The 14,106-nt window shown below is 36.1% G+C and overlaps 1 protein-coding gene across 1 annotated transcript; it reads right to left on the reverse strand.

Moving 5' to 3' along the window:
- Nucleotides 1-6,000: 6,000 nt before the first annotated feature.
- Nucleotides 6,001-10,200, reverse strand: LOC144434092 (uncharacterized). The gene is made up of 3 exons (XM_078122551.1): nt 10,087-10,200; nt 6,777-8,183; nt 6,001-6,015 (listed from the first exon to the last, which is right to left on the reverse strand). Exons 1-3 carry the CDS (start codon nt 10,198-10,200, stop codon nt 6,001-6,003), a joined length of 1,536 nt encoding a protein of 511 aa, XP_077978677.1.
- Between the last annotated feature and the right edge of the window lie 3,906 nt (nt 10,201-14,106).

The raw sequence follows: 14,106 nt of genomic DNA on the forward strand, positions 1-14,106 counted from the left end.
TGCTGTATAGGTATGGTGGTTTGAGTTTATTTGCCGACGTGCTTCCAAAGAAATGCTGTCCATCTATATATTCTCACCGGAAAATCTAATATATTACTTGTTGTTTGACTTTAACTGAATGGCACATACCCATAGCAGTTACACTTAGTAAACAAGCGAATGATTTGAGATATTGATTTGTAACAGCAAAACTATGTTTCTTTGTAAAAAGTTTTTTTTTTTCAGACGAGGAGGGTGCGCTATAAGGTTCGTAACTACTTTTTCAGATTGTGTTACAGAATAAAAGTCAGGGCCTTATCCGAGAAAGTAAAATCATGAGTACTGGTTGACAGTGACTAGAGTAACACGTTTATAAAATGTTTCATTTGTTCTGGAAGCCCCTGGAATAAGACAACAGTTTTAGAGTTCTTCGCATACATCAAAGAGTACCAGACACACAACTGGAAACGTTCTGCCCTTCATGTTTACACACATTTCATACCGTGGCTAATATTTAAATTCGTATCACGAACTGGTAAGGCAATTTATGTCTTGCGGCATTTTGAGTAGACGTACGTGTCAACTATGCAAGGCGAATGTATTATGCATGCTCTAAGAATATTATGGCAGGTCCACGAGTCTGAATAAGTTTTCAGTTGCGTAGACTCTCTGTATAAGATATAATTATACATCAGTAACGTTATGTTTATCAACCAGTTGGTCAGTAGTACATCTGCCCCAAAGCACAAGTTTGCTACAAATGCCATTGGACTTAGTATTGAAGAAATGACATGCGAATTGGTCTATAAAAAGACAATGGTTAATGCTACACCATGCCAATGACTCCGTTAAACTTTGCCTGTAAAACTACAGTGGATAACCTAACACCACATCGAGCATTCAATTTTAAATCATTTTATTCACTTCAAGTATTTGAACAGTTGGGAAATATTAAGTATAGGTAATTTACTGTTCTCAAAGCATTGGGCAATGCATTTCATGAGTAGTAGGTAGTTTGGTAGATAGGTGGGTGGGTAGGTGGGTAGGTGGGTAGGAGAATAGGCGAGTGTATAGACGGATGGAAGGAAGGATTATTGCAATTTTCTGTCTGTTTCTTTCTTTGTCTGTCTGTCTGTCTGTCTGTCTGTCTGTCTGTCTGTCTGTCTGTCTGTCTGTCTGTCTGTTTGTCTGATTATAAAAATGAATATAATTCTGGCGAACTCCTGGTCACTGTGTATCGTGACTGTTTTGACAGGTACTTTGAAATTACGAAGTTTGTCCGAGTGAAAGGGGATAATATGAGAAATTGAATTATCTCCTTAGACAACCAGCCGTACTTTATGGATGGTATTTATAGTTTGCAAATGTCCAATTATTTCCAGATAACATTTATGGGAGTAACAAATGCAGCGATAGATATGTATTTTATGTCAAGTGAATAACACCATAGTTACTGAAAATGGAAATATAATCTCACTTAAGGGTTTACTAAAAGGGCGCGATTAAATAGTCTCTACTGAATCTACTTAGTCTATTTGTGGAGTTAATTCAAATTTACACTCATAACCGTGGTAGTTCGTGCGTATTCGAAAAACCAAACAGGAAGCAACATTTGTATGAGATAACACCGATGATGTAGTCGAGTGGCTTATCCCTCTATATTAATTCATTTCTGGAGTGAATTTACTTACAAAATTAGTGATTTGGGAGTGTAAAATGAATATCTACCCACTACTTCTGGTCGAATGCGTTATTTCAATGCTAATGATGAATACTTCAAAAATAGAGATTTTATCCACATATCACGAATTTACTTAATATAAGAATGGTAGTACAAAGTTTGTATATTCTAAGATTTTCTTTCTAATGTTAATATGCTAATGAATAGTGTAAGCGCTGATCTCATTGAAAAGATAGTGATAATTTAAAGTTTAATGACGTAAAAATCAAATAGTGACGTGCAAAAACGGCACTTGGACAAGTGGGCGAAACATAAGCAGCTATAGATTTTCATATGTAAGCTCACAATAAGTTCTGTTGAAATTTTCATGTTATTGTCATCCTTAATGCAACCGTATAGTGGTTTCCGTAAAATGACCCCAACAACCTTCGAGGAGTCGAACACTCCGTCAGATCTGGTATTTCAACGGTAGAAACTTAAATCACATAAGTTATAATCTACTGAATCGCTTATATACGTATAGTTTGGCTTCACTACACGTACGTAAGACACAGTTTAAACAGCAGTTTGATGTATACAAAGCTATATCTTTATAGTGATAGATATATATATATATGTGTTATCGTCTAAACGAAATCGCACTATTGGTTTTTCAATTTCTAGACATAAAAGTCGTTTCTTATCACCACAGCCGTATCTATTTCACAGAAAAGCTGTTTCCCGGTGATGACGAAAATGTTAACGTTTTAAACGCTAAAAACAGTAGCGATTTGGTTAGTAAACAGTATTCAAAACGAATGGCAAAGGATATATACTTAGCGCGATGTGAAATTAGATCGCCAATGTGTAACGTTGCATGATCATAAGCCATGCGACTTTTAGATAATATTTCATTATTTGATATCAAATTAATCTCGTTCTTAATAACTTATGAGGGACGTGTAGTGGGGGATGAGTATGTTTAATTAAGGCTGTGCTAGTAGCCAATTGTGCATGGAATCTATATTGAAGATTAGTGTTGTTTTTTAAATCAATACTTCGCAGATACATAGATTCGTGTTGGAAGAATTAGGCCTAGGATTAACCTCCCTTATAATGTTGCGGCCCCATACCCATCTGAAAACGTTTATAAATGAATCCGTCCTGTATTTTAAAAGATCCGTTGCTACGCCTAATTGCCCAGAAATAGGCGTCGTAAATATCACAACTTCTCTCTTTAGGTTGACATATTTCACACATTGTACTAACTTTGATTTAAGGGTGTTGTCTCGTAAAGGGTCAGAGAAAGAATAAACAGGAATGAAATTTATTGTGTTGACTTTGCAGCCACCAACAACGTGCACGTACGATATAAGTTTAATACTGTCAAAGCATACAAATTCACAGTCAGTTCATAACCGAGCGAGACACGACAACGAACTTGCATGTTGTCTACATCTTACTATAATAGGCTTTCGCAATATGTAAAAGCGAATATTCACGTCCTAATTGTGGCTAGAAATAAATAACGTAAGTGTTATCATGTTAAAATTGTTTCGAAACGTTCAAAATACATTTTGAGACAACTTTTACATTTTACAAAAATAAATGGTTATATGTCGTAGCGTGCCTTGTACAACTGTTTTGTTCATCCGTGCCGTATGGTATATAAAAGTACAATGTTGCCCTTTTGTCGAAAAATAATACTGTACGCCAAGCGTACATGATGCATTTTACAATATCTATACAAAAACCCGTTAGTGACAGCTATCTGGTATCAACAGTATGTCAATCGAAAACATGTTTTAGTAAAATTAAAGACGCCGGTGCTAAGGAAACGCGACATGTTTAATTAAAGAGTGCGCTAGATAATATTATATTCTGTTGTACGTCTCGTTGTAAATATGGTGCCATTTTGTGTCTGTACTAATAACACGCTGAGTAAACTTACATTGCATGGTTTGTTTTCGTAACACATGTGACAGACGCCTGGCAATGCAATATACATCATTGCACTTTTTGCGATGACTGGACATAGTGATATTTTTCGTCATTGAGGATGAATCGTGCATTTAAAAAAATAATGAATTTATGCGCCCAAGCTTGCACAGAACCACACGCTAACTTCATTTAGCGACGATTAGTATCCATTTCCACTGTGGTTTTGCAATGCACCAATAAATGTCATGTTGATAAAAATTAGTGGTCATTCAAAAAACAAACCAAGAGTAGAAAATATGTGAACAAGTGATACAAGTTGTAGTGAAGGAATGGATAATCTTTTCCTCACTACCTAAGGTAGCTTCTGAAAGTGTTTGACAGAACATTTGCATGTTCTGACTCTTGATCACTGTGATAGAAATTTTGGCGGAATCGGTTGTAGATGATCGAACGAATTTAGACACGGTCTAAGTATGGCTGCTGTAAAAAATAGAGCGCCTCCACGTGGTGGGACTATGACAATACAGAAATAGAGTGAGGGATGATAGATAAATTGACAACTCATTGGTTTGCGCAAAAGCAAACATGGTTACCACCTTTGTTCGTCTTGTTTTCAATGTGTGCATGATAAAGCCTACATCATATAACAGTTTCATTGAATGACATTATACCAAGAAGGATATATATATATTGCAATACAAATTGTGATATTTTATCATGTGACCATCCAGAAAATAGCCTTGAAATCTTAGGAATGTAGTTTTATGTTGAAATACCAATTATTCTACATAACAGATATACTGGACACGGTAACAAAGCTATCGATGTTTTTTCGTCAGCCGACATTTGATACTATACTAGTGATGTTTATTTGTTCCTCAGTGAGGTAAAATGTATCATTTGTATGCATGTATGTTATCAATGTCTGTACTTTGTTCATAATGACATCATTATTGTAGGGGATGTAAAAATAAGTATGGACCCCCCCCCCCCCTAATTGAATATCTAAACTGACTTTAATTACGTAGTAAGCCATTTGCAGGCACCTCACGCCACCCTATCCACTTAAAAAATCATGCAGAACGTTCGGTGATTGTTAACTAGATATTGATTTGCTGATTGGTAGCTAGGGCATTGTTATTACTATTTCCCCCGAGGGGAATAGTATAAGTAAGGCTATGGTTTTATTCCTTAATGAATCGTAATGTGACTCTGTTAATGAACTAGATTCGCTGTATGGATGTTGAGATAATCGACCAATTTTACAACCGTAAGAACTACATATATACATTCAATTAAGAACTACTGGAGTCCAGAGAAGAGCTAGTGGTGGAGGAGGAAGAGGTATACCCAAATTTACCCAAATTAATGGACATTCATACATAATAATAATATAGTTTATTGTATTCAAAGGCCTCCGGCCCATATACAAATTATCGTTTCAGTACAAAATATTATATTACATCACACGGTTGCAAATCAAAATAAAATCTCTCTTCTTAAACGCCAATTGAATAAATTTACAAAGTTTGTACAGAACATCTGTGTCCCTAGTCCTCATAATTCGTTGAAATTTAATAATGGTTGGTTCTGACTGGTATTCAAGTGGAAGGTATTCCTTCCTAAGAACGTCATATTGTGAACACACTAAGAGAAAATGAAATTCATCCTCTACTTCACTCGAGATACATATCTTACAGACTCTGAGGTGTGGGTCAATATCATTATGTCTTCCCTCCTCGATTGCCAATGAGGTTGATGAGCAGCGAAAACGGGCAAATGCCTGAATACATGTTCTGTTGCAGTTCAAAGTTAGATATTTTTCTGGTTCGAGTATATTTTTGAAAGTTATATATGTGCGCAGTTTTGGTTTCTGAGACAGACTGGTACGCCATTGTTGTTTACAGATATCTGACACACGAGTGGTAAATTCATTTATAAACTTTTGCTTGTCGCCGACCTCTTGGGCTAGCCAAACATAACCAAAGCCATAAGAAAATAGCGTGTTCTTTATGGACGTAGCCCAAGTGTGTCTGCCTAACGCGTCTAGTTTATACAGCATCATGTAAGCTTGTTTTGGCAGCCTGTCATCTGGCATTTCAATTAATTTCAGCCAGTAGTTTATGCATCGCTTTAGAGTATGAAAGTAAACAGGTCGTCGGCCACATTCGCCCAAAACTGCTTCATTAGAAGTATTATAGGAGACACCAAGGAAAGTTATACACCACTTTCTTTGGACCTTTTCGATGGCATCATGATATTGGTGGCCCCAGACCTCTGCGCCATAACATAAAATTGGTAGTATCATGGTATCGAAGACCCTGAAATGACAGTTGTATGGCAAATTGCCGATACGATACGATGCGACAGAAATAATTTTCATAGCTTTACTTGCCTGGTCTGCTAAATTCGAAATGGCTTTAGAGAAAGAATTTCTGCATGATAAAAGGAGACCCAAGTATTTATAGTATGAAACTACTTCTATTTTGGAGTCCCCGAAATACCAGTTTTCAAATCGTGATCTATGCCCTCCTTTCCGGAAGATAACTGCTTTGGTTTTTTCGAAGTTAATATCCATGTGCCATTTAGTGCAAAATTGAAATAATATATCAATAAGCTTCTGTAAATTTCCAGCTAAGTCTGCAAACAGAACAATGTCATCAGCATAAAGAAGACAGAAAATGTTGTAAAATTCTTGCGTCAGCTGTATACTCATTTGACCTGACTTTAAAAGCATAGAGTTAAGCTCTTCAATGAAAAAAGAAAATAATAGTGGGCTTAGAATACAGCCTTGCCTTACACCATTTGGACACTCAAAATACGAGGATAAGTTGTGTCCTGATTTAACACACGCCTTTACACTACCATACATGGAGTGTAAAATCTTGTGCATTTTTCCTCTAACTCCTATTGATTGAAGTTTATACAATAACAATGTATGGTTGACACGGTCGAATGCTTTGGAGAAATCAATAAAAAGACAATAAAATTTACCACATCTTACACTGAGATATTTCTGTATAGTAGCATATAATACAAAGATGTTGTCAACAGTGCTATGACCACTGCGAAAACCAGCTTGACAGTCAGTTATAATTTCGTGTGACTCAGACCAACTGGTCAATCTTTTGTTGAGAATAGACGTAAAAACTTTACCCAATACATTTAGGAGGGAAATTCCTCTATAGTTATTTACGTCAGACCTTGATCCTTTCTTAAAGAGAGGTATGATAATGGCACCTCCCCATTCAGAAGGAAAGTTTCCTGAATTAAAAATGTTATTGAACAGTTCGACTAAAAGTGGTACAATTACATTTGCTGAGAACTGATAGAATTCTCCCGGGATTCCATCGGGGCCAGGAGATTTCCCGTGCTTTAAGTTGTGAAGGCTTTGTAAAATCTCTTCTTCAGTGATCGGATTATCCAACAAATTGTCACAGTCCGGGGAAGATTCGTCGCTCGGTTGATACGAGTCAATTACATCTCTCACAGAGCTAATAAAATCAGGTTCGTTTGTATCATCTTTGTCGCGAGACTTGTGACACTCTGTGTACAACTTACTAAAATAGTCGTACCACTCCTCGACGCTTATATCATTTGGTGAGTTGATTTTTCCACGTATAACTGTCTTCAGAATATCCCAGAATTCATTGCAGCCCTTCGAAGACGCTTCCGCTAACTTAGATCTGATATTGTTCTGATATTCTCGCTTATTGTCTCTACACGTTTGTTTAAAAATTCGTTTCGAAGTTTTGTATTCTTCCAAAGAGTCTGTGGTGCCATTTTTCCTAAAGACATTCAATTTGTCATACATTGTTCGTTTCGCAGACTTGCAAGGCTTTCCAAACCAGGGTGGTTGATTGTCTACTGTACGACTATTACTTCTACATTTACTAATGACTCCTGCTGATATAAGAGCTTCATTTAAATTTGAAATAGCAAGATCCACATTTGGGAGCGATGTACGAGCCTTTTCAAAAATACGTTGGACCTTGTGGGACATCAAGTTTGTTTGAAATAATTGTTTTTGTGTATCTACCCAGCGATAACGTGTGAACCTTTCCTTGTTTAAATGACTGTTTACTGCCCCGATGTGTGGATTTGCACCTGCCACTGACGATTTAACATGACAAATGAGTGGAAAGTGATCGGAATCAGTTTTGGGCATAACATTAAAATAGTTTATGTTGTTAAATAATTCATAAGACGTCAAAAAGTAATCAACAACACTGGCACCATTTGCAGTCACACATGTTACATTGCCAACTTTGTCATCTGACAGCCTGCCATTTACAATATGCAGACCGAAATTCTTGCATATGGTTAGCAGTGTTTTACCTGGTTCGTTGACAATGTGATCTTTTGAATTTTGAGTAACCTTGAGATGATCAGAGCTATAGACATCGCAGTCGAAAGGAAGGTATTTAACAGAGTCATCAAAAATAAAATCAGAATCTCTGCCAACCCGAGCATTAAAATCGCCCGAGAGAATGAAATACGACTCAGGGTTAAGGCTCTGTAATTCTACAAGATAATTTCCTATTGACTCAACGTTGTCAGATGCATTTTGAGCCCTAACATAGCAGCAGCCAAAAATGACATCCTTTTTGAAGTGAAATAGAGATTTATCAAAACAAACAAAAACACAATTGTTAACGCTATTTGGAATTTGCCGAACGTATGCATTTAACCTTTTGTGAACATACAATGATACACCACCACTCGGACGTCCTTTTCGGCTTTGTCTAATTGCTGGCTCAGAAAACAGAATATAATTTTCTAAAAATTGGACAGAACTAGGATCAGTAAAGAAAGTTTCAACAAATCCACAAACATAAAATGACTTACTGAATGAAATAAATTCTTGATCACATATCTTAGATTTTAGTCCTCTAATATTCCAACACATGAATGTAAGTTCGTTTACGTCTAGGCCTTGGCCGCACCCCTAGCGGGGTTCCTCACGGTGACTGGTGGAATATTCTTCTACTTCTCTAGATTGTTCGTTCACTTTATATACTTTCTTCTCCCCAAGTTCGTTGACACAAATAAGCTTATCGTACCGTACATACGCTTTCAATTTCTCGTTCTTCCTTAGCATTTCTCTACGGAAGCCTAGAAGTAAAGAGCGGGTACCTCTTATTCGTCTTGAAAAGTCTTCCCCAATGCTAATATCGGAGTTCTTCAGTTTGGACGCGTTCGTTAGGATTTGACAACGATCTTTGAATTTTGAGAAGTTTGCAACTATCGGTTTTGTCCCGTGCACCCGTTGGCCGTTTGCGACTCTGTGAGCCCGTTCGATTTCGAACTCATGTTGCAGCCCCAAGTTTGTTTTCAAAACTTCTTTGACCTTCTCTTCAGAGGTGTCCCAACTTTCGTTTGTGTCTTCTTGAGGAATTCATACATACATACATGCATACATACATAGTATACATACATACATACATACATACATACATATTACATACAAACATACATACATTGAATTGAACTGAATTTTATTTGGGTACACATTTATACAAGTACATATTAAAATACAATGTATTAAAATCACCGAGGATAACACATAAAAGTATTTTTTTTTTTAAACACTTATTTCCAATGTGGTACAGAATGGTACAGAAAAAGTAAAATGTATTACAGAAAACATGACATAGCACCGAGAGTTATAAAATACACACTGACTACACCCACAATTAAAAAGAGGAAGGACTAAAATGTTACAAAAATGTTATGTTCTTAACCTCTAGTTTGTTTCATAGAAAAGATTTGACATGGCTTTTAAAACTATTGTTTTTGTATGAGATTGTTTCACTGAGAGTGGGAGACTATTCCAAAGACCAATGCCTGTGTCTACGTAGGCGAATGAACTTTTGCCCATATCACTGACTCTAGGAACTACACATGACAGTTCACTCGCTCTTGTTCTATAACTGTGCCGATTACGAACCATTTCTACATTGTAATTTAAGTACTCGGGAGCACAACGATTTACGATGTTGAACATACGACTGAGTTTTAATTGCTCAACCCTCAATTCTACTGGAAACATACCTACAAGTTTAAATTGATTATATCCAATGTGTGTTCTTGGAGCCGCATTAAGTATGTATCTTATGGTGTTATTTTGCAGAACTTGTAGTCTACCCTTCAACTTCTTTGTGAGACCACTGTACCTAGATGACCATGCATAGTCGAAATGACAATTAATCAAAGCCGAGACAAGTAATTTCTTGCTTTTAGATTAAAATGTCGAGTATTACGGTATAAAAATTTAAGTTTGTTTGCGCATTTAGATAGCACGTTAGAAGCTATAATCTCACTAGATAAAGACTGATCCAATGAAACCCCTATGACACACTCGCCATAGATTCGATTCAATATCATTCCCATTACTACGTACATTGATTTTATGAGTTGTATGCAAACGTTTCTCGGTATATAAAATAGCCTCAGTTTTACCCAGATGTAAAGATAGCTTATTGTCTGCTTAACTATTCACTAACGGATGCCAACTCCATACTCAGAGTCTCCTCTATCTCTAATATATCCTTCCCTGATACCAACAATGCTGAGTCGTAAGCATACAGCATAAGTTTACACTTAACTGCAGCCTTCATATCATTCACATATATTAGAAACAGAGGAGGCCAGAGTATACAGCCTTGTGAGACCCCACATGTAATTCCTTTAGATCCGGATTGAACATCATCATCAACGACTTGCGACCTACCAGTTAGATACGATTTGAGCCACTGTACTAAAATTTCACTTAGACCTAAATATTTAAGTTTATTTATTAATGTACTGTATCGAAGGCCGTTTGGAGAGCTAACATAACCATACCAGTGACGTTCCCTTTATCATTTTCTTGTTTGATATGATCTGACAGGTGAATTAGACATGTATCAGTAGAATAAAACCAGACTGGAATTCATACAGTAAACTATTTTGAACAAGATATAATCATTAATTTGACTGTGCATCACTCTTTAAAACACTTTTGAAACAATACTCAATACAGACACAGGTCTATAATTACCAGCTTCAGTTTTACACTTCTTTTTGTACAGAGGCACAACTCTAGCTTTCTTCAGATCATCGGGAAAAATACCCGTGGATATGTTCATAATATGAGCTAGGGGTTTGGTGTAATAATCGAAGCACCATCTGTTACAAATCTTGCGGAAATAATATCTAATCCAGTCGCTTTACTGTCACTCAAGTTACACGATAGTCAGCTGTGTTCATTCTAGAGTGCGGGGTTGCCGGATTATCGCGTATTTTCCCTAAAAGGCCCCCATAAATCTGATGAATGGGCCCACGATGTCTGCATTCCTACCTTTATTTTATCTTTGACATCAGTTCACACACAATTCCAAAACTGTAAAGAAAATAGTGTGTTTTGAACGAGAATGTCGGGGACCATTCATTGACTCCAGAATCCAGCTAGAGATCGTGTAGTTTACTTCCGTGTTCAACTGTTGCTCATTATATATTCACGACTCTTCTAATACTAGGACGCACATGCTAATATCATTGTCCTATGAGGAGGGGTAAGGGTTGTGCATTGCATCTTACGATTGGCTATTTCCCCATGCCACTCTCGCTCGGTACCCGTGATTTGCAGACAGCTTTAATGATATTCAGTTAAAAGGTCAAATAGTAGAGATGCCCTTTTCATTCCCGTGGTCATTTGCAGGCGGATATTTTGAAGTGAAAGCAAGGAACTCTGATTTGTCAAATGGTTTATTAGGTTCATGATTGTTTTTACTGGATTTCAAGGTTTATGTCTGTTTTATGTTGACTTTGTGTCTCTGATGGAATTAGCGTTACATCATAGCCCCTTCATCATTAGCATTCTGTAATGTACATCACATAAATTGTGGATACCCCATTGATTCAAGTTGATCACATTGCCGTTGGTGATCATAGCATGCATGTTTGAGAAAGAAGCTACAGTTTATCATTTGGTTTTACAATGTAAAGACCTCACTGCTAGCAACGTATGTTATTTTTTTAAAATTTGTAACCACATAAACATGTAAAACATATAACTTCGACACGATGTGAGGCACCACGTTTCATGCTATTTTTGAAGTCAGGATTGAATTCCAAATAATTTACTAGGTAGTATTAGTACTACATTTAAACTTCATTTTAGGCAGATGAGATATGTGAGTAATGATGTTTTCTCATTAAGTCAAGTGATATGAGCATATTAAATTGAGGTGAGTTTAGCCATATGTCATGCTAAATGATCATCATGAAGTGTAATGGATTAATTTTATTGTTACACTTTTCAAATCATCATAAAGCTACTAATATGTACTTAAAACTATGAATACACAACAATAATACAATATTTACTTATTTATTTAGTGTTTTTGATAAATACAAAGAAATGCCCCCGTTATTTTTCATGGAATGGGCCCAAGTGCCCCTAATCATGACATTCTAGAATGAACACTGCAATAGCTTATATTTGATCTTCTGTAATAGATGGTAAACCAAACATGTTGTCCGAGATATTTTTACAACGATAAAACTGTGCAATATGGGAAACACCATAGCGACCGGTACAAGCTGGAAGTTTATCGACAAGTGAAGAAGCAATAGTTGTACAAAATGAATCAAAAGGATCAGCAACCTTCAATTTATCTAAACACAAACCATTATCAACATTCAGAACAATATTACTGGATTTCGTTTTACATTTAAAGAACCATACATACATACATACATACATACATACACACATACATACACACACATACATACATACATACGTGCATACATATATGCATGCATACATACTTACACGTTGTAGCTGTGTAAGGTTTAGCAAAATCATTAATGGCAATTTTTGTCGTACAACACTTCTTCCGATGCTTTCTAACTACCAAAATACCTTATTCGAACTTATCTGTAATAACAACATATATAGTTATAAGAATAATGCCCTTTAGAGGTTGGTGAAAATTGAAATAGGTTGTTTTAAAGGCTTACACATATTAAGAATATAGTGAGTACATATAGACAATTAAAACGACTTTCCGCAACGTTACTTTGAAAACCCCAGAAGGGACAAAAACAGATCAACATTACGATACAAGATCGCAGAATTGGGTTAACCAATGACATCAAAATTAGACCCAGCATATCATATCGCATATCATGAGACTGTTTTTTGAAGTTGAAACAAGAGTTGTTAATATCCATCTTATCGATTTCAAAAACATCCTATTGGTTCATAAAGGTATGCTCGTAATGACTCTATTATGGGTCCTTTGAAAACTTCACGCTGACTTAATTGTAGTTGCTGCTGTGTTTTCTTGCATGGACGACTGAAGTAGTCGACCATTATAGGCATCGGTGTTCACAACACGTTCGTTATTCAACGATCGTCGAAGCTGAATTAGACGATTATACCCACGTGATAAAATGTTCAAGTACTTTATTTTTTTCCTAGCATGGAAGATTGATGACATACTAGTCCGTACCAGGTATTGGAAACTCAACTCAAAGATTACGCCACTATAAACCTGCTTCCTAATTGCGGTGTTCACATAGAGATGCCCTTAAAAAAAATCATTTTAGCTGCAGGGGTTCCTCTCAAACTACTTTGGTATTCGGGAAAGAACCATGGAATATCATTAGAAACTTATAACATATACTTGTTATACAGTCGTTGAAGCAAAGAATGAATACTAGATTCCAAAGAGATTTTTTTTACTGAGAAGTTTTTCGAACAATTCATTCAGATATTTAACAATGAATTAGGATATGTATACTTACACGATGCCAGAGGAATTACTTCCTTTCAACGATTGACGTATACACTAATTTTAATAACTGACAAGCACGTTCTTCAATGTATCTCAACATCAATGGTTGATACGCTGTATGGTTTGACTGGCACGTTTACAACTTACAATGCCCTATTGATCATCACTCAGAAAATACTTCATCAGAATGCACTTTTCCTGGCGACAGTAAAGTTGTCGCTTTCATTTGCCTAATGAGTGTACTATAAAAAGAGAGATTTCCCTGTACACTAAAGTTACATTTAGTGATATTATTTTTTGGAATTCAAGTTAAAATCGTGATATATAGTTCATAACTTATAGCGGATTATATTATTATAGAATATGATAAAGGGACAAAGTGATTTGAATTCACGGACGTTGATTTAGTAATTGGTTGAAGCTGTATTCACAACTTCAATAACGACCGTGGGCTCACAATTACAAGCTGACTGAAAGGAGATATTGCATTTGCGATCGATAGCAATAAAAAGGGAAATATACAAAGCAAATACAATATGAATGTTCAACATATATTACATCTACACAATTGGTTACAAGATTATAAATCTCATCATGACAAAAAGTAGGAAACAGCTAAGTTTCACCAATTGTTAACTATGTCTATGTATCAAGTTTAATTCGTTGGTGAAGAATGAAGTTCCAATCGACGCAAATGTATTATCCTTTGGGAAGTGTACTCATCTGCAAGTTTGATTG

Source organism: Glandiceps talaboti, chromosome 1 (genome assembly GCF_964340395.1).
Source record: "Glandiceps talaboti chromosome 1, keGlaTala1.1, whole genome shotgun sequence".
Lineage (NCBI taxonomy): Eukaryota > Metazoa > Hemichordata > Enteropneusta > Spengelidae > Glandiceps > Glandiceps talaboti.